Below are 21431 nucleotides of genomic sequence, written 5' to 3' on the forward strand. Positions count from 1 at the left end.
GATTCTCCGTTTCTGCGGCTAAATGCCGGCTCGAACGGAAAATCCACGGGAGGTTCACATGAAAAGAATTGCCGCAAACCCCTCACCGGAATTGCGCTGATTGGAACTCCTGCCTGCCATGCCGGAATCGGCTGGCAAATGGCCGGGTCCCAGGCCGCGCTTGCGCACAGCTGACGACTTGCAGCGGTCGCGCCGTACAACATGGTGTCAGCGTGCGTGGACCCAACCCGCCATCCACAACCCCACAGTCCATCCGCTGGCCACCCCTCACCAGCCCTTACAGAAGCTCCCCGGCCAGCAGCATGGATCCCGGGCGAGTGTGGCGGCGCTCGACACAGTCCACAGCTGCCATGCCGGGTTCACGACTTGTGGGACCACGTGGTCCGCGCCATCGGGTACTCGGCACATTGGGGGTGGGGCATCGCAGGTGGGCCGGCCTATGAGACGCCAATGGCATTGCGACTGCGTGCTTCACTATGATGCCATTTTGAGGAGGGTGGAGCAGGACTGACCGGTGTCAAACCAGCTCCGGCCCCGATTTCAGCGTCGGAGCCCATTCTCCGCCCGATCGCCGAACACAATTTTGGCTTGGCAACGGAGAATCCCGCCCAACGTGCCCATTCCGAGTATCAATGTAGAAAACATTCTCTGACTTGTTTCCAATGCATTAACATATTTCCTTAAATAAGGAGACCAATACTGCACACATAACTCCAGATGTGGCCTCACTAATGCCCTGTATTCTGAAGCACAACCACCCTACTCTTGTATTCAATTCCCCCTGCAATAAATGATAACATTCTAATTGTTTTGCTAATTACTTGCTGCACTTGTAAACTAGCCTTTTAACTCATAGCAACAACAGCATTTTTCCGGAGGGTCTCCTTCTGCCTCCCAACATACTCTGTGGTCTCTCAACCCGGTGGTTCCTTCCCCGGTGGTTTCCTTCTTTGGGACTTCTCCCTGGGATCTCCCCCTGGGTATTCTCTCTCAGTAATGTGACTCCCCTTTTATTGGTGACATGCTAGGTCTTGTATTTGTTGTTTTTGTACCATGCAGCCGCACTATGAATGTCCTGGATGGTTGAGCCCTTTAACTGCCAACAAAGACTAGAACGGAGCATGCATAGCCTGTCACCCTGCCACGCATGCACTGGAATTCTTGGGCCTGGTGGGAAATTAATTGATTGAATTTGAATTTGATTATTGTCACAAGTACTGTGGTACAGTGAAACATGTTGTTCTGCGTACAGACCAGACAGAACGTTCCATATATGAAAAAGCATAGGACATGCATAAATACACAATGTGGTAAAGTTCTAAGAGATGTAGGAAGAGGATCTGTGTGAGAGAGGTCGCAGAGAGTCGCCGTGCTATGGCGCCATCTTGATCACTATTTCTTTATGAATTCTTTGACCTCCACCCAGAACAAGATTAAGCTCACATCTCATACCTCCAATGATATGATAATAATCAGCCATATACATAAAAGCTCAGTGTATGGTGACCTGAACTGGAACTGTCAGTGCATGCCAGTGGTGGACGTTGGTAAGGACTGAGTCCCTAAGGCACAAGTTTAGGGCACAAATGAGGAGTACAGACTGTTTTCCAATGACCTTCAACTTTAAGTGTGACACTAGCTGTAAACACAGAGCCCCTGGCATTCGAGGTGTCTCCTGCCTTGTAGTCTGATGTGCTTCACATCCAATAATTCATCCTCTTCTTCATCTTCCAGAAGAACACAATGAGAGAAATCTCCACTAGAATGCTCCATTTCAAAACTGTAATCACAGCAACTAAAAACATACACCTCAAACATACACTCAAAAGTTGTGATAGAAGTTAATTGAGAAAATAACATTCAGCTAAAGAAAAATTGCCAGATTCTGATATTCTTCTCAAAAGACAGCAAGCTTCTCTTCACATGGACCTATTCATTTTATGTAGCAAACTCGGAGTACAGTGATAGTCCAGAATTATCAGGAAGCTGCACATGTGCTAATATGCATCTTATTATCATACATCAACACATTGATGCTGAAAATCTACACTGGAGTGTTTGCCGGAATAACTGTTGAGATGCAGTCACTGGAAATCTCTATCATTGTCCTGATTGCTTTCCAACATCAGGAGTGCTTCACTAATTTTGCTTTCACTGGTGGGGATCTGCGGCACTGACAGTGAATCTGTGTAAGAAGGTGCTTTAAAAACAATAAAATAAATGTGGCCTTAAATTGTAAGCAGTCCAGGTCATGGTCCCCAGTTTAAGCTACTGGTGGGTTCCAGTTCTGCTCTTGACAACATGCTTGGTCTTGTGGTGATCCTCGCCTGAGTCACCAGGGGGCAGCGCGGGGACACCCATAAAAGGAACGCCGAAGGCCCGCCTCCGCCACTTGAAACCGGAGGGGTTGGAGTGGCAAGAGGTGCAAGTAACTGAAGGGTGCTAGTCTGTTTGGGGCCTAGTTGCAGAACATTGAAGAGCAGCCTTTTCTCAAGTGTAATCTGTAATTTATTGTGGGACACAATAAATCATCCTTAACCTAAAGACGACTTCGAGCATTCTTTCAAGAAGCATAACATGGTACAGGAGTGGCTTCTCTGAACAGAGGGAACCAGCGCTACCAGCAAGACAAAGAAAGAAAAAGACAGCAGACAAAGAAGAAGCACCAGCAACAGGCAGGCCACCAGACTTTGCAGCCTCTCAACTTCAGACGACTTTCTGCAACAATGGAACACACGCTACTTCCAGCGCCAATGAGAGCTACAGGTAATTTAAATTATAATTGGAAAATGTTCAAACAACAATTTGAAATGTACTTGTTAGCTCAGGACTTACATACAGCCACCGATGGAAAGAAAATTGCACTTTTAATCACATCGTGTGGCCAGCAACTGGTAGACACATATAACTCTTTCACATAAGCGGATACTGAAGACAAAACTAAGTTTCAAGTGATAATGGCAAAATTGGATGAACACTGTAAGTCTCAATCCAATGAGATCATTGAAAGATTCACCCTCCGTCACAGACTCCAAAAACAAGGGGAGACTATCACCCACTTGGTCACAGAGTTACGCTTGCTGGCACAAGGCTGCAACTTTGGTGATTTAACAAACTCACTCATCAGAGATCAGCTAATCTATGGTCTTGCTGACAAAAAACTAAGAGACTCACTATTACTTCAAAACGATTTAACACTAAAAACTACCATAGAAAAATGCTTGTTACAGGAGCAGAAAATGCAGCAGGTACAGGAGCTATTTGAAAAACATTCCTTACAAAACACCCACCACGAGGACGATATAAAGATGGTGAATTCCCCTCACAGGTCGTCTCTTCCGTTTTCCAGGCCGTCTCTTCCGTTCTCTGGCCCGTCTGCGCATGCGCAGCATCTTGAAAGACGCGAACCCGGAAGTGATCGGTCCGCGCATGCGCACTATTCACAATACCGGCCCTGGTCTGAAAACCGCAATGCGCATGCGCGAACGCAGCATACGCATGACGTCATGACGTGTCATTACTGCGGCTCCTCCCCCTTAAAAGGGCAATGTCCTGCCCAAGGAAAAAGGTGCAGAAAGTGTTCAAAAATGAATCACTTCGCCTCCCAATGTCAATCCACAGCTAAATTTCACTCGTCCACTCAACGGCATGGCAACCTGAAAGTCCGCACAGTTGATGTCACGAACACTCAGGCTCCCGACGACAATTTTTCCGACCATGAAGAATTCAACTCCTGGGAGCACACGTACAGCATTGGCATTATTAATGCCACAGCGGGACCACAGGAGCTGACGACACAACCTCGCCACGTGCATGCCATCAACTCTGCAAGTGAATGGACTGCCACGGTGCACGTACAGGACTTCCCCATCACGTTCAAACTGGACACGGGAGCCTCAGCAAACTTGCTAACGAGCAAAGATCTCGCATCGGTCCCAGGGACGCACGAGGTGTTACCTGCAGCATGCAAGCTCACTGACTACAACGGCAACCCGATCATCTCAAAGGGATCCTGCCACCTACAAGTTGCCAACAAAACTGTCGTAACAGGCCTACGCTTTGAGATTGTGGAAGACAACAGGTCCTCGCTGCTCGGCGCTCAAGCCTGCAAGGATTTGCAGCTCATTCAGCGGATTTTCATGCACACGGCTGCATCATCACGCATTTACGAGGACATACAGCTGCTACTCACCGACTACCCCGACGTTTTCTCGGGCATGGGTACACTGCCCTACACGTACAGAATCTTGCTCAAAGAGACAGCCATACCGGTTGTTCATGCCCCACGGAGGGTCCCGGCTCCATTGCGGGACAAGCTCAAAGCCGAACTTCAGCGTCTCCAGACTCAAGGCGTCATCTCAAGAGTCACACAGCCGACTGACTGGGTCAGCTCGCTGGTGTGCGTCAAGAAGCCATCTGGTGAACTTCGGATCTGTCTAGATCCCAAAGACCTGAATAAGAACATTCGCAGGGAACACTACCCGATCCCCAAGCGCGAGGAAATCACGAGCGAAATGGCAAAAGCTCGCATCTTCACCAAGCTTGATGCCTCACAGGGTTTCTGGCAAATGCAGCTCGATGAGTCCAGCCGCCTGCTATGCACCTTCAACACGCCGTTTGGAAGGTACTGCTATAATCGGATGCCCTTCGGCATTATATCTGCATCCGAAATATTCCACAGAATCATGGAGCAGATGGTAGAAGGCATCGAAGGCGTACGTGTCTATGTGGATGACATCATCATATGGTCGGCGACGGAGAAAGACCATATTGCGAGGGTGAAGCAAGTCTTCCAGAGGATCCACCACTTTGGACTCAAGCTCAACCGGGCCAAGTGCACTTTCGCACAGTCCTCTCTGACATTCCTGGGCGACACAATCTCAGAGCACGGGGTGAAGCCGGACGCTGAGAAGATCGCTGCAATTCAGAGCATGCAGCGACCACAGGACAAGAAAGCGGTTCTAAGGTTCCTGGGATTCGTCAACTTCCTTGGTAAATTCATACCCAACCTGGCAGCACGGACAAAGGCGTTGAGGAACGTGACAAGGAAGGACACGGAGTTTGCCTGGACCCAGGCTCACCAGGCTGAATGGGATGATCTAAGATACCAGCTGATGGCAGCTCCAACGCTTGCATTTTTTGACCCGGTGAAACCTACCAAGATCTCCACTGACGCCAGTCAACATGGGATTGGTGCTGTGCTACTGCAACAGGATGACCAGTTGGACTGGGTTCCAGTGGCTTACACTTCACGGGCGATGACCGCCACAGAGTGCAGGTATGCACAGATAGAAAAGGAGTGCCTAGGGCTAATAACAGGAGTGACCAAATTCCACCACTATGTGTACGGTCTCCCCACTTTCATCGTGGAAACGGATCATAGGCCGCTGGTCAATATCATTGACAAGGACCTCAATGATATGACGCCGCGCCTACAACGCATGATGATGAAGTTGCGCAGGTACGACTTCACGCTGGTCTACACCCCTGGCAAGGACCTTGTGATAGCTGACACGTTATCACGAGCCATGGACGCTGACAACCCGCCACTGGCGTCCATCAATGATGTGGAAGCTCATGCACAGTGGTGCAAGGAGACGCTCCCGGCAACGGACGAGAAGCTGCAGCAAATTCGTCAGGCGACACAGGAGGACGCTACCCTCCTTCAAGTCCTACACAACCTGCAGCATGGCTGGCCAAAGGGGCGGTGCCCACAGTTCCAGAATGTCAAGACTGAACTATCCGTGGTCGATGGCATTATACTGCGGAACGACAGGATCGTCATTCCAATGGCTCTCCGGGCGGACATCCTCCACAGGATTCACGAGGGGCACCTTGGTGCCGAAAAATGCAAAAGGAGAGCGCGCCAATCTGTTTACTGGCCAGGGATTAACGAGGACATCACCAACATGGTGCTCTCCTGTGACACGTGCCAAAGACATCGACCGGCACAATGCAAGGAGCCACTGCAGCAGCATGAGATGGCCACGTCACCATGGGACAAAGTGGGCATTGATTTGTTCCACTCCATGGGCCGCAACTATGTCCTGATCATTGACTACTTCTCCAACTTCCCGGAAGTCCTGCAACTCCCGGATCTCACAGCAGCAGCCGTCATCAAGGCCTGCAAAGAAACTTTCTCCAGGCATGGCATCCCACGGACGGTCATGTCCGACAATGGTCCTTGTTTTGCCAGCTGGGAGTGGACGGACTTCGCCAAGATTTACAATTTCCAGCACATAACGTCGAGTCCCCACTTTCCGCAATCGAATGGCAGGGTGGAGAAAGGTGTCCACATAGTTAAGCAACTCATCAGCAAGGCTGCGGACTCAAAATCTGACGTACACTTGGCCCTCCTATCGTACCGTTCGTCACCTTTGAGCTCGGGACTATCACCAGCTCAGATGCTTTTCAACAGGGATGTGCGGACAACTTTACCAGCGCTACACTTCACCAATCCTGATCACTCGCCTGTCCTGGATCAAATGCGTCAACAGCGGCAAGCGCAAAAGCAGCACTATGACAAGCAGGCCAAGGTACTGCCACCGTTGGCCATCGGCGACACAGTGAGGCTGCGAAACCCAGCTGGGGGTTGGTCCAAAATGGCGGTGGTCCTCCGCCTAACATCGCCACGGTCCTACGTCGTGCAGTCGGATGATGGAACAATGGTTCGACGAAATCGGCGAGACCTTCTGAAGGTCACACCTCGTCCACGGGTCCTTCCGACACTCGATCTGCAGGACACACTGGATCCACAGGACACGGTCATACATCTTCCTGACACCCCAGCAGCAGATGTCCGCACGGACACAAACGACCCTGGATCTCCAAGCCCACTCAGGAGGTCTACACGGATCAGACGTGCACCTGACCGTCTGAACCTGTGAACATGGACTGACAAATGCATCGCCCTGCCCTGTTCTGTGTATATATATATAAACCTAACTCTTTACCTTTGTGTTTTACTACAGCTCTGCAACTACGAAAAAAAAAAAGTGAAGAAGGGGGATGTGGTGATCCTCGCCTGAGTCACCAGGGGGCAGCGCGGGGACACCCATAAAAGGAACGCCGAAGGCCCGCCTCCGCCACTTGAAACCGGAGGGGTTGGAGTGGCAAGAGGTGCAAGTAACTGAAGGGTGCTAGTCTGTTTGGGGCCTAGTTGCAGAACATTGAAGAGCAGCCTTTTCTCAAGTGTAATCTGTAATTTATTGTGGGACACAATAAATCATCCTTAACCTAAAGACGACTTCGAGCATTCTTTCAAGAAGCATAACAGGTCTCATCATGCATATGTATTTCTATTGATCCTACTCCATGTCCCAGACAGGAATGGGATTCCTACCTACCTCCCGGGCCTTCTGGAAGATTCCGGTCAAAGTTACAGCATTAAAACAATGAAAGCTGCTCTTTCCAGGGACCATTAAAACTAAATTCTCATCAGTTTTTAACATGAGCTCACCCCTCTTTGCGGTCTCATTGGAAGTGTGTGCATTCCACATATCCAGTGAGATTGAATGGCACCTGAAAATATACCCTGATGTAACATGGGACAAACCCAGAGAGGGATATCAGAGGGATAGGGAAAGCAAAAGATAGGAATGTGGGAGACATAGTGAAGGATGGGAGACATAGTGAAGGATATGAGGCGAGAAGAAAAGAGCATAAAGTAAACAGAGAAGAAGAGTTGCAGAATAGAATAATTTGAATTGGGAGAAAACAAAGTAAGGACGAACAAGAGAGAAATGATTGTTGAAAACGGTGATTAGTGTCAGTTGTCTTTATTAAATAATGAAATTCTTTGTTAATAATTTATTCTTTGGCATGTGCTTTTTCATGGTGCGTTTGTGAGTTTTTGAAATTCACTGTCCCTAGAAGTCTGGCTGGATGTGACATTAAAAGAGCTTTTATCTGAGTTTGTATTCCCTGTGATATGTGCTTTGATTCAGACTCTCAGGAGCCAAGGTTTGGAGTCCACTTCAGGCAAGAATTTGACCCCCTAAAAATCCATTCACTTACACAGAGGTAGCATAGGGCCCTTCAAATCTGACGTTTAAATTTTCAATGTTAAATCTTTTATTTGTTGCTCGGAATGAGGGGGGGGGGGGGGGGGAGAGAGAGAGAGAAAGATGATCAAACAGAGCACCAACTCGTGGACTTTTTCTAAAAATTCCAACAGTTTTTCTTTATTGGTTGTGCAGTTGATCAGACTTTAATCTTAGCCTGTAGAGGTCATCTTTCAGACAGAAATCCCCCAAAACACTAGGCTTTTACAATCTACAAAGCGAGGGGACTTTTATCCTATTTGTCAGGACTGTGTCTAAATTCCGGTTTCAGAAGTGAAAGAGGAAATCATGGTGAATTTGACAAGTCGGTCAAACTGAATTTTTTCTAGAAGAACGTAAAACCATTTCAGAAAACTGTGGTGTTTAAAAATTATACAGCAGCAACTGAACAACGTCACCCTGTTAGTTACTGACTGGACTCAAGGATGGCTGGGCAGAACAGAATATTTACTGATGCAATTAAGGATACATTTTGCCATGCTGTCATTTTTAAACAAGGTACCACTGCATTAGATGAAATCCTCTTAAATAGGAAAATTAGAATTCTATTTTCGACCCCTCCCCCAGAAGATAACAAATGACTCATCTTTAATCTGACAGTAATCATCTAGCAGTCATGCTACTTGGCCACAGTAATCTATAATTACCGAAGCCCTATTAAGTACCAGAAGCAGCAATGGCAACAATTATTTTCACTCACCTGTTAATGAGGGGAAAAAGAGACACCGCCAGGTATACAGATGGGTACCACTTAAGCGGCTTGATTTCCAGAGTTAATAAAATCTACATTTCGAGAGAAAAATATAATTTCTGAACACATTTGATTCTGCCAGTTTTAAATCATTTCTCACAAACAGACAGGAAGTCCAATAGAAAATGCATCATTATAAATAAGAAAGAAGGAAAATCTACAGTCCTGTTTTAAACTAATTACATCCACAGTTCACAAAGATCTGGCTCCTGGTTAATTACGCCTCGTAGAACAGTAGAACAGTACAGCACAGAACAGGCCCTTCGGCCCTCAATGTTGTGCCGAGCCATGATCACCCTACTCAAACCCACGTATCCACCCTATACCCGTAACCCAACAACCCCCCCTTAACCTTACTTTTATTAGGACACTACGGGCAATTTAGCATGGCCAATCCACCTAACCCGCACATCTTTGGACTGTGGGAGGAAACCGGAGCACCCGGAGGAAACCCACGCACACAGGGGGAGGACGTGCAGACTCCACACAGACAGTGACCCAGCCGGGAATCGAACCTGGGACCCTGGAGCTGTGAAGCATTTATGCTAACCACCATGCTACCCTGCTGCCCTCGTATTAGAAGAAAAATTATTAACGGGTGCAACTGCAATAACTTGGAGGAACCTGCTATGACTATGCAATAGTTATGAAGCACATCAAAAAGTGAGGCCTCCTTTTGAGTTGCTTGATTCTGCAAACTTTAGCAGCAGTGCATCAGTGTGTTAAGGTTGAAATACTTGCTACCATACTACCGTATAAAAAAGAATAATTATTTTATGAAGATCTGAAAACACCCCTGCAAAAAAAGCCCATGACTTATTGGAGATGCGTTTTTAGAATGCAAAATAAATGATGTATGGCAGAAGGCTAATTACACTGCAGTTTCTACTGGTACTTGTAAAAAAAAATACTGCTAATTTCTGGTAGACATTAAAGTCATTCATTATTCTTCATTCAATCTATAAAAGTGGTATAATATTTTGAGCATAATATGCATCAAGAATGCATCTGGTAATTAAATAGATTTGTCAAAATACAAACAATCCTAGCATTTATCATCCGATCAAACAAAAAATCACACTCTGTCCTTTTGGTCAAAATTAAAATAATGGAAACGCCCTTCAAAAGAACCACCGTGTTGGAAACAGGTTAAAAGTGAAAATCTATAGGACCCGGGTTCAAATCCCAGCCCTGGGTCACTGTCCATGTGGAGTTTGCACGTTCTCCCCGTGTCTGCGTGGGTTTCACCCCCACAACCCAAAGATGACGGCAGCACGGTAGCATTGTGGATAGCACAATGGTTTCACAGCTCCAGGGTCCCAGGTTTGATTCCGGCTTGGGTCACTGTCTGTGCGGAGTCTGCACATCCTCCCCGTGTGTGCGTGGGTTTCCTCCGGGTGCTCCGGTTTCCTCCCACAGTCCAAAGATGTGCAGGTTAGGTGGATTGGCCATGATAAATTGTCCTTAGTGTCCAAAATTGCCCTTAGTGTTGGGTGGGGTTACTGGGCTATTGGGATAGGGGAGGTGTTGACCTTGGGTAGGGTGCTCTTTCCAAGAGCCGGTGCAGACTCGATGGGCCGAATGGCCTCCTTCTGCACTGTAAATTCTATGAAATTCTATGTGCAGGTTAGGTGGATTGGCCATGCTAAATTGCCCCTTAATTGGAAAAAAATAATAATAATTGGGGACTTTAAATTTATTTTTAAAAAGTGAAAATCTATAATGAACAGGATTATTTTGCAGTCAATTGTACATTCTTGCAGGAATTATTCCTGAAAATATATGCAAGGCATTTGATGACAAAATAGTTTGCAGTATTACTGTCAGCCAGAGAGGGGCAGCATTTACCTATTAGTCCTGCAGAAATACTGGACACTCCTTACTATCAGTACATACATACATGTGTACATTCAAATCCTTTAATCTTTGATACATTCCAGAAAGCAGCAATGGTGTTGCCTCACCTTAATCATAACAAATTAGTTTATTCAGCCTTGGAATTCAGTTCAAATCCAGATAACATGAACAAATGTTAATATTTTATCTGAAGAGGCTTCATTTTTACTCTTTATTGCATACAAAAAGGTACTTTCATATCTGGGATTGAAGAATAGATGTTACTTTTCAATTAAAAATAATTTGTGATTGCAGTTTTGCGATCTAAAATAAAATTAGGGCATTGGTACTTGTACATCTGCGCCAGCTACAAGTTACAGCTGTACTGCCAGAACCCAATAGTGCAAATCTTTTATAACTGAACATAACTTACTCAATCTACATACCAACTTTCATTTCTGTTCTTCATTCATGGTCTGAAGCTGCATAATCATAATCCACAATGTAAATTTAGCATACAGTTTAAGGAAAATACAGTCGCTTATGACGTCCATATTCCAAGAATAAATTTAAAATGAAAAATTTCATCCAGGTTTCTTACTGTCAGGCAGATTGAAAAAGCCTTGTTACTATCTACTATCAGTCTCAATTGGCTTTGAGCCTAGCCTCAGTGACGAGAGGCCAGTGTCTAACTCACTTAGTCATGGGCTTGCTTTAACTTTTTATTAAATCTGTCCCCACAATACGGGAAGATGGAGAGCTTTCTTAAGCACTAATTTACAGGAATTTATTTGCATAAATTGTAGTCTCATCTGAACCGTACCTTGCTTCTTTCTCTTTCAGGATCATATGGCCCAGACCAAGTTAAAACCTGTATGAAAAAATGGCAGAACGCAGATTTAGAATTTGAAAACAATTGTCAGAAAATTTAGCTCATTTGTGCTCAGTGATTCAATGCTGCAAGCGCCGTTTTGCCTCCAAATTGACATCTATGGCAATGTATGCACACTTCTGTTGTGAACCACACCAGACTCCATTTTGGTGAATACATTGACATGCACATGAAGCGTCCACTGAAGGTATGTGGCAGATGATCACTACTTTCAGTTTAGTTGCTGATTGATTTCTACGATTGAAGAAGCATTTAAAGGTCTCTAGAGTTATTTAAACTTGCTAAAGTCTACAGGGAGGGGTGTGGCAGGTACTGATTTGGTCCTGACTTCACAGTTTCTGCAGAAACCACTTGCTGCTAGAAATGGGTGCAGTAGTAATCATTCCACATGAACTACAGCCTGTCAGGTCAAATGTGCAGAAACAACACACAGCAGAACAAACTACTGGGAGTGTTAGGATGAGGAGTAGGAGGGGGGAGAAGGATTCTCATCAAGAGACCTTACCTATCGAGGGTCGTCAGGAAACAATTCCCCTACCTGAACCTCAGTGAGGAACCATGGGCTGGGTTCTCCGGTTGGCGACACAGAAATCGCGTTTGGCCGGAGAATCAACGCTCATGCCGAAATCGGGGGCTGCGCTGCTTTTGCGATGCTCCACCCCCTCCAAAGCGGCGTACTCACTGCATGCTGTATCGACGGCCTCAGGATGTTGCCCGAAGCCCTCCCCCCAATGCTCTGACCCTGACCGGCCGAGTTCCCGGCGGCGTGGTGCTATTATTTGTTGGGAACTTGGCGTGATGGCTGTGGACTCAGTCCACCGCCGCCACAGTTGGGGGAGAGCCGATCTGCGGGCATGGGGGGACTTTGGCAGGGGCTGAGGGCACTGTTTGGGGGTAGGTTGGGGGTCAAGAGCCGGCCGGGGGGGGGGGGGGGGGGGGGGGGGGGGCACTATTTGGCAAGTCAGGTCCACGTGCGGCTGGTGCCATGTTGCGCGGCTGCTGCAGGCCGCTGCGGTGCGCATGCTCGGCCACGGACCCGGCAATTCTCTGGCCGTATCGGCAGCTAGAGCCGGGTGCTCTTTGCAGCCTGCCTGCTCGTTCCCCACCAAACGGAGGATCGGTGGACATTTTATGCCGAATTCTCGGTCATAAAAGGCCACCGTTTTCACGCTGGCATCAGGACATAGCCTGAGAATTGGAGAATCCAGTCCCATGCGTGAGGTGGTGGTGTAGTGCTATTGTCGCTGGAGTAGTAATCCAAAGATCCAGTTAATATTCTGGGGACTGGGGATTGAAACCCACCATAGCAGATGGTGCAATTTGAATTCAATCAATAAAAAAAACTGGAATTAAAAGTTTAGTGTTGACCATAAAACCATTGTCAATTGTCATAAAAACCCACCTGGTTCACTAATGCCCTTTAGGAAAGAAAATCTGCCCTCCTTACCCAGTCTGGCCTTCATGTGACACAAGGCCCACAGCAATGTGGTTGTATCAAACCATTAGAAAGTCTATAAAGATTGAAACCTGACATTCACCCGACACTGAATTAGGTACTGGAAATGAGAACAGCAAACTCAGCCATGTCAACAATGCAAAGGCCTCCTTACTAATATCTGGAGGCTTGTGCCAAAATTGAAAAAGCTGTCCCACCGATTAGTCGAAAAGATCCTGACATCATCAAACACGTGGAATTACACCTTACAGATAATGTCCCAGACATTGCCGTCATCATCCCTGCTCATTGACGATGCACTGGGACACTATCACCGGGCTAAATGGGATACATTTCAAACAGAGCTAGCAACTCAACACTGGGCATCCATGAGAAGCTGTGGGACATCAGTAGCAGAATTGTACTCAACTGCAATCTGCAACCTCAGGGGCAGGCATTTCCCCACCAAGCCACAGGATCAACCCTGAGTACAGGGGGTGTGCCAGGAGCAGCACCAAGTACACCTAAAAATGAAGTGTTAACCAGATGAAGACACAACTCAGGACTACCTGCATGACAGACAGCACAAACAGCATGCGATCAGCAGAGCTGAGCCATCCCACAACCTATCGATCTCAGGTCTGCAGTCCTGCCACATTCAATGGGGAATGGTGATGGACAATTAAGCATCTCACTGGCTCCACAAATATCCCCCTTCCTCAGTGATGAGGATGCCCAGCATATCAGTGCAAAAGATAAGGCTGAAGCTTTTGCAACAATCTTCAGCCAGAAATACCAAGTGGATGATCCACTTTGGTCTTCTCTGGCGGTCCCCAGCATCACAGATGCCAGTCTTCAGCCAATCTGATTCACTCCACATGATGTCAAGAAACGGTTGAAGGAACTGGATACTGCAAAGGCTATCGGCCCTGTTGATATACCAGCAATAGTACTGAAGACTTGTGCTCCAGAACTTAATGCTCCCCTAGCCAAGATGTAGCAGAACAGCTACAATACAAAATATAGTTACAGTTCATAAAAGTGAAGAGAGTCGCTAAGGTTAATGTTGGTCTGTTGAAGATGAAACCGGAGAATTAATAGTGAAGAATTAATCGTGGAGAGCACAGAAATGGCAAAGATGCTGAATCAACATTTTGCCTCAGTTTTCACTGTTGGACACTCGTACCATTCCTGTAGTAAGAAGTCTGACAACACCAGGTTAAAGTCCAACATGTTTGTTTCAAACACTAGCTTTCGGAGCACTGCTCCTTCCTCAGGTGCTCCGAAAGCTAGTGTTTGAAACAAAAATGTTGGACTTTAACCTGGTGTTGTAAGACTTCTTACTGTGTTCACCCCAGTCCAACGGCGGCATCTCCACATCATGGCTGCTATTCCTTTAGGAACGGGTAATTCAGAGGTAATAGAAAGGCTGAAATATAGAAAAATCAGCATCAATAGGGAAACAGTACTCAACAAACTTTTGGGATTGAAGGCAGGCAAGTCCCCCTTACCTGATGGCCTACATCCTAGGGTGTTAAATGAAGTGGCAGTGGAGATAGTGGATCCATTGGGTATAATATTCCAAAATTCCCCGGACATGGGAAAGGTTCCAGTGGATTGGAAACATGCTAATGTAACACACTTATTCAAAAAGGGATGGAGAACGAATGTGGGAAATTACAAACCAGTTAGTTTAACATCTGTTGTTGGGAAATTCTTCGAATAACTTATTAAGGAAATAATATCAGGACATTTGGAAAATCAATCGTAATCCATCAGAGTCAGCATGGCTTTATGAAGGGCAAATCATGTTTGGCTAATTTGCTAGAGGTCTTCAAAGATATAACAAGCCAAGTGGATAATGGGATCCTGTAGATGTAGTATATCTGGACTTCCGGAAGGCGTTTGATAAAGTACCTCACAGAAGGTTAATACACAAGGTGAGATCACATGGGGTTAGGAGTAATTTACTAGCTTGGATAGAAGACTGGCTGATGGACAGAAGACAGAGAGTCAGGACAAATGGCAAGCTATAACTAGTGGGATGCCACAGCGTTTGGTCCTTGGGCCCCAACTATTTACAATTTACATAAATAATAATAATCTTTATTGGTGTCACACGTAGGCTTACATTAACACTGCAATGAAGTTACTGTGAAAATCTCTTAGTCGCCACACTCCAGCGCCTATTCGGGTACACAGAGGGAGAATTCAGAATGTCTAATTCACCTAACAAGCATGTCTTTTGGGAGTTGTGGGAGGAAACCGGAGCATCCGGAGGCAACCCACGCAGACACGGGGAGGACTTGCAGACTCCACACAGACAGTGACCCAAGCCAGGAATCGAACGAGAGGCCCTGGCGCTGTTAAAATATAGTGCTAACCACTGTGCTACTGTGCCGCCCAATTGAGACTCTTTTCAGATTTGGTTCATCTTTTAACTGAATGTGCAGACTCCGCACAGTGACCTAAGCCATATTAACAACTTGGATAGTAGTGATAGAAGGTTCTGGGACTTCTGGTTGTGACCATGGAGTTGTTCCTGCTTAAAGTGACAGAAAAGGGCTCCTTTCACACAGATCGGGGTGGAATTTTGATGAAAAGGAGTAGGTGAATGTTAGAGGAGTAGTTTGCCCCTGGAATGGTATGTTTTCTGATCACCAGACCCGGCAGAAAGCAGTGAGAAATTTGACTGGAAAGTTGAAACAGTCTTGTGCTGCATCAACAGACTCTTCCAACATGCAGGCGGGGGAGGGGCAAACTGTAGGGCCCCAGATACAGGAACTGATTACTTCTATCAGGGAGGAATTCCATAAGCAGAGGAAAGAAATGCGTGAGGATCATGCAAAGGCCATTGCAGAAGCTGTGGCACCTCTGAAGAGTACTTTGGAGCGGATGGAGAGGTCTTTGGAGGTGCAGGGGTCACAGATTTGGGAGATTGAAGGAGTGATCTCGGACCACAGCGATTGTGTGGTGGCTCTGGAGGTGGAGGTGGGGCTCCGAGGAGACCGTTGTAAGACGTTGAGGGCAAAGGTTGAGGAGCAGGAGAATACCTCGAGAAGACAGAACCTGCGAATAGTGGGCCTGCCTGAAGGAGTGGAATGTGTGAGTGCCACGAGGTACGTCTCGAGGATGCTGGCGGGACTGGTGGCAGAAGGGGTGCTAGATAAGGCACCTGAAGTGGACCGAGCACATAGGTCTCTGAGGCAGAAGCCTCAAGCTGGGAAGCCGCTACGGGCAGTGATCGTGAGACTCCATAAATTTGTGGAGAAAGAGAAAATTCTACGGTGGGCCAGGGAGAAGCGTAGCTGCGACTGGGAGGGAAATAACGTCCGGATTTTTCAGGACATCGGAGCCGAGTTGGCAAAACGGAGGCAGGTTTCAACAAGGCCAAGGTGGTGCTGTACGCGGTGGCAGATCAGGTTTGGGGTGCTCTACCCGCCAAAATTATGGGTGGCGTTCGGAGGCCGGGAGTATTATTTTGAGACCCCAGAAGCAGCCGAAGACTTCATTAGGAGCATAAGCTGGGGGAGAACTGAGTGGCCAATGCTTGGGAACTGGGGTGCTGGCACTATGTAACCGTTGGGAGCATGTTTTTTTTAAATTTAGAGTAGCCAATTATTGTTTTCCAATTAAGTGCCAATTTAGCGTGGCCAATCCACCTAACCTGCACATCTTTGGGTTGTGGGGGTGAAACCCACGCAGACATGGGGAGAATGTGCAAACTCCACACGGACAGTGACCCAGGGCCGGGATTCGAACCCGGGTCCTCAGCGCCGCAATCCCAGTGCTAACCACTGCGCCACATGCTGCCCTTTTGGGAGCATGTTTGAAGTGGTGGAGGGATTGGGGGATTTTCGCCTTTTTTTGTGTGGGGTGGGGGGTTCTGTTCAATGTTGAGATTGTAAGGAGTTGTAAGGGTGAAAAGTTTATGTGGGGATGGATGTTCCCATCCCCCCTCCTGTTTTATGGGACTGTTTGTGTTTAACATTTGTTTATTTGCTTTTGGAGAAGGCTACCTGGAGTTCAGGAGAAGTCCTCTTTTGGGTGGGGGAGGGTAAGGCCAGCAGGAGGCCTTCTCATTTGAGCTGAGGAGTGGGAAGAGAGGGAGGGGGAGGTCATTAGGAGGTGCCTTTGGGCAGGGGCAGCCGTGCTAGCAGGTTATACTGGTGAACGGAGGTGAGGTGGTGGGGGAGAAGGTCAAGAGAATTGGCCGGGAGGAGGGGGAAAGGGGAAGAGGGTGGGAATTGTGACGCGGCAGTGGGTGAAAGATGACATGGTCAAGGCCGAAGAAAAGGTCCATCTGGGGTGGGCTAGATACAGAATAGAATTGAAGGGGCAGAAGTTAAGTGCTGAAGATGACGGATGGTAGAGGGGATTGGAGGCGCAAGCCTCCAGTAAGGGTGTTAATGTGGAACTTCCGGGGACTGAATGGGCCGGTTAAAAGGTTGCGGGTGTTCGCGCACCTCAGGAGCTTGAAAGCGGAGGTGGTCTTTTTGCAGGAGACACACTCCGTGTGAAGGACCAGGTTAGGTTAAGGAAGGGGTGGGTTGGGATGGTTTTTCACTTGGGGTTTGATTCGAAATCGAGGGGTGTGGCGATTTTAATGAACAAAAAAAATGGGATTCGTGAGTGCGAAGGAGGTGAGGGATCCAGGTGGGAGATATGTGATTGTGAGTGGGGTATTGGAAGGGGCACCGGTAGTGTTGGTAAATGTGTATGCCCCAAATTGGGATGATTTGGGTTTTATGACGGGGTTGCTGGCATCAATCCCGGATTTGGCCACGTACCAGTTGACCACGGGAGGAGATTTTAACTGTGTCCTGGAGCCGAGGGTGGATAGATCGAGCCCCAGGTCGATAGGTAGGGTACGAATGGTAAGGGAGCTGGGGGGGATTTATGGAGAGGATAAGTATGGTGGATCCATGGTGCTTTTAGAAACCAGGGGGAAGGGAGTATTCCTTCTTCTCTCACGTCTATAAGGTATATTCGAGGATTGATTACTTTGCAGTGATTAGGGAGATTTTGGTTGGGGTGGAGGGGGCAGGGTATGCGGCGATAGTTATCTCGGACCATGCACCCCACTGACTGGATATTCGGTTCAGTATGGGTCGAGAGCAGAGGCCAGGGTGGAGGTTTGACTCGGGGTTGTTGGCGGATGGAGGTTTTTGTGATAAGGTGCGGTTGGCGATTAGGGATTATGTGGAGTTCAATCAGAATGGGGAGGTGTCGGCAGACATTTTTTGGGAAGCACTGAAGGCAGTGGTCCGGGAGAAATTATCTAATTTACTGTTCGTGCGAATAAGGAAAGGAGGGTGGAACATGACCGTCTAGTGAGCAAGATAGTGGAGGTGGACAGGGAATATTCAAGGGTGCCCACCGTCGAGGGATTGGCAAGGAGGAAAAAGGAAAAAGCTGAAGGGGCAATTTGACAGGCTGACAACGGGGAGGGCGGTGGGGAAACTGATAGGGCATGAAGGGTGCAATACAAGTATGGGGAGAAGGCGAGCCGCATGCTGGCGCACTAGCTGCGGAGGCAGGCTGTGTCCAGGGAAATATTGAAGACCCGGACTAGGGCTGGGGATGTGGTGTCAGAGCCAGGGAAGATAAATGAGGCATTTAGAGAGTATCACCAGGGACTTTATGAGGCAGACCCAGGAGGAGAGGAGGGGGTCATTGGGCGGTTTCTGGACGAGCTGGAATTTCCCCAGGTGGAGGAAGCAAAGAGGAAGGCGTTGGAGGAGCCCCTGGGGCTGAGGGAGGTGCTGGATAGTATCAGGGGTATGAAGTCAGGGAAGGCCCCTGGGCCGGATGGGTACCCGGCAGAATTTTATAAGGAATTTGCTGCGGACCTGGCACCACATCTGTTGGGGGCATTTAATGATGCACTGTGGAGGGGGAATTGCTGGAGATGATGAAGCAGGCAGTAATCACACTAATCCTCAAAAAAGGGATTGATCCGCTGGAATGTGGGTCGTATAGACCCATATCACTATTGAGCACGGATGTGAAAGTATTAGGTAAGTTGTTGGCAGGGAGGATGGAGGATTGTGTCCCGGGGATGGTTGCAGATCAAATAGGCTTCGTGAAGGGCAGGCAGTTTGCTAGTAATATAAGACGGCTGTTGAATGTGGTGATGAATACGTCGAGAGCACTCGTACTGGAGGTGATCGGGGAGTGACGGTACTTGTTCGAAGTTTTGGGAAGGTTTGGATTTGGGACGAGATTTGTGGCATGGGTGCAGTTGCTGTATGTGGCGCCAAGAGCGAGGGTGAGGACGAATGATATGAGCTCGCGAAGCTTTGACTTACACAGGGGTACGAGGCAGGGATGCCTGCTGTCGCCGCTGCTGTTTGCGGTGGCCATAGAGCCGTTGGCGATGGCTCTCAGGGGGTCAGCAGAGTGGCAGGGGATAATGAGGGGACAGAGGGAGCATTGGGTGTCGCTCCATGCCGATGAATTCCTGCTGTATGTTTCGGATCCGTTGAGAGTATGGGAAGGATTATGGGCCTGTTGGGGAGGTTTGGAGGGTTCTCAGGATACAAGCTGAATGTAGGGAAAAGCGGAGTATTCCCGGTGAATGAGCTGGCACAGCGGGCTAATTTAGGGGGGATGCCTTTACGGTAGCGAGGAATAGGTTTAGGTACTTGGGAATTCAGGTAGCGAGGGAATGGACGGGGCTCCATAAGTGGAACTTAACGAAGCTGGTGGAGGAGGCCAGGGAGGAAATGAAAAATAAAAATCGCTTATTGTCACGAGTAGGCTTCAATGAAGTTACTGTGAAAATCGGGATCTCGCCGTAAGATGTGGGATCCACTGCACTTAACGCAGGCCAGCAGCACGGTTCATTTCCTGTGCCAGCCTCCCCGAACAGGCACCAGAATGAGGCGACTAGAGGCTTTTCACAGTAACTTGATTTGAAGCCTACTTGTGACAATAAGTGATTTTCATTTCATGTCACATAGTGGTAGAGCTAGGAGGGCCAGGCACGTTGAGGATCACCGAGGACACTGGAGTAGGGGGAGGGGGTGGGGTTTGGTGTGGGGGGGGACGGGGGGACAACACTATCGGGAATGGAGTATTGTACAGCACATTAAACCACTTTTTTGCACAGCCATTATTCTTCTTCTGTCACTCTCTTCCACAATGCAGGCTGACCCCCGGACCCTTTGCCCATCTCTCTCAGCAACCCCCCTCCCTGTGGCACCCACCTACCCTCCGGCCATAGTCATGTCCCTGAGCTGTATCCCAAGCCCTGGGTGTTTGGATGTTGGCTGCTGTGTGTGTGGTGTTGCCTGTTGCAGTGTTCAGGCACAATTTCCAGGTATCAAGGTTTGATTGGAATGCTAGGCAATGGGTCTCACATGCTACATGGTCTGCCTACCCACAGGAATCCACTTGGCATGTGTCAAATGCTCACTTAACCACGATTGCCAATTCCCTATTAGCGATAACCTTCAGCCATGCAGGTGGTGGGGGTTATGGGTGATCGGTGGGGCAGACAGTCAGAGACAAGGGTTGCCCCTGGAATGGGGCTGGGATTCAGGGGTTGGCATGGTGGTGCCGTGAGCGATTGCCCCTCCCAGTTGCCTCCCCCCCCCCTCTCATGACGGCCCACCCCAGAGGGTCCCCCACCCCCCATGACGACCCACCTCTGCGGAGGGTCCCCCACTCCAAGCCGAGCACTGGGATGGCAAGCCCAGCAGCCCCAGGCTCTTTGTAAACAAAAACTGATACTCACCTCCTCGGCTCCCCACGGAACCCTTCCGCCAGGTTGCCCTTTTTTCAAAAGGAGTACTAATTCGGCGCCAGCGCGAGCACATGCTGGGGAGGCCGATGGATGACGGGAGGCCATTGGATATGGGGTCACTCTCGTTGATTGTATAGAAATGGGGCTTAAGTGGTGATAATTGGTTTCTCACCTCGCTACAGCGAGATCCCGATTTTGTCTACGGGAGTGGGACGGTTGCATCGCAAGCTGTTTGGTGCCCGGCACAGATCTCATTTTTGGCCTCTCTCGGAAGATAGCACCCTAAATGTGGGCTAAACTCCCAGGGCCCAAAAAAGTGACTAAGTGTCATTAAATAGTGGTGGTGAACTCGCCGGCAGAGCTGATGCCAAACCCCCGGAACAACACGCCACAGAAAGTGTTTGGGAGAATTGCACCAATAAGTTGCCTTCCTGATCAAAATGAGTGACCTCACACTTATACACGTTAAACTCCATCAGCCGCATTTTGGCCCACTTTCCTAACCTATCAATATCCATTTGTAAGGTTCTTAGTTCTTCAGTGCAAATTACAGTCTCACCTATATTTGTGTTGTCTGCAAATTTGGCGAGAGAACCTTGGATCTCTTTTTTTAAATGCATTTTATTCAAACTTGTATCAAAGTAGGTTACAGCAAATAAACACCCCGGGAAACATTCTCGCCAACAATCAACTAACAGTTTGTA

General features: G+C 48.1%; 1 protein-coding gene across 1 annotated transcript in view; it reads right to left on the reverse strand.

Moving 5' to 3' along the window:
- Positions 1 to 21431, reverse strand: part of si:dkey-100n23.5 (cyclic AMP receptor-like protein A) — a 334022-nt gene that overhangs the window by 58103 nt on the left and 254488 nt on the right. Inside the window, exons 10-11 of the mRNA XM_038802132.1 lie at positions 11474 to 11521; positions 8764 to 8846 (exon numbers count right to left, since the gene is read on the reverse strand). Coding sequence (XP_038658060.1) covers positions 8764 to 8846; positions 11474 to 11521 — 131 coding nt within the window. The remainder of the gene's footprint in view (positions 1 to 8763; positions 8847 to 11473; positions 11522 to 21431) is intronic.

The sequence above is a fragment of the Scyliorhinus canicula genome, chromosome 7 (assembly GCF_902713615.1).
Source record: "Scyliorhinus canicula chromosome 7, sScyCan1.1, whole genome shotgun sequence".
Classification (NCBI taxonomy): Eukaryota; Metazoa; Chordata; class Chondrichthyes; order Carcharhiniformes; family Scyliorhinidae; genus Scyliorhinus; species Scyliorhinus canicula.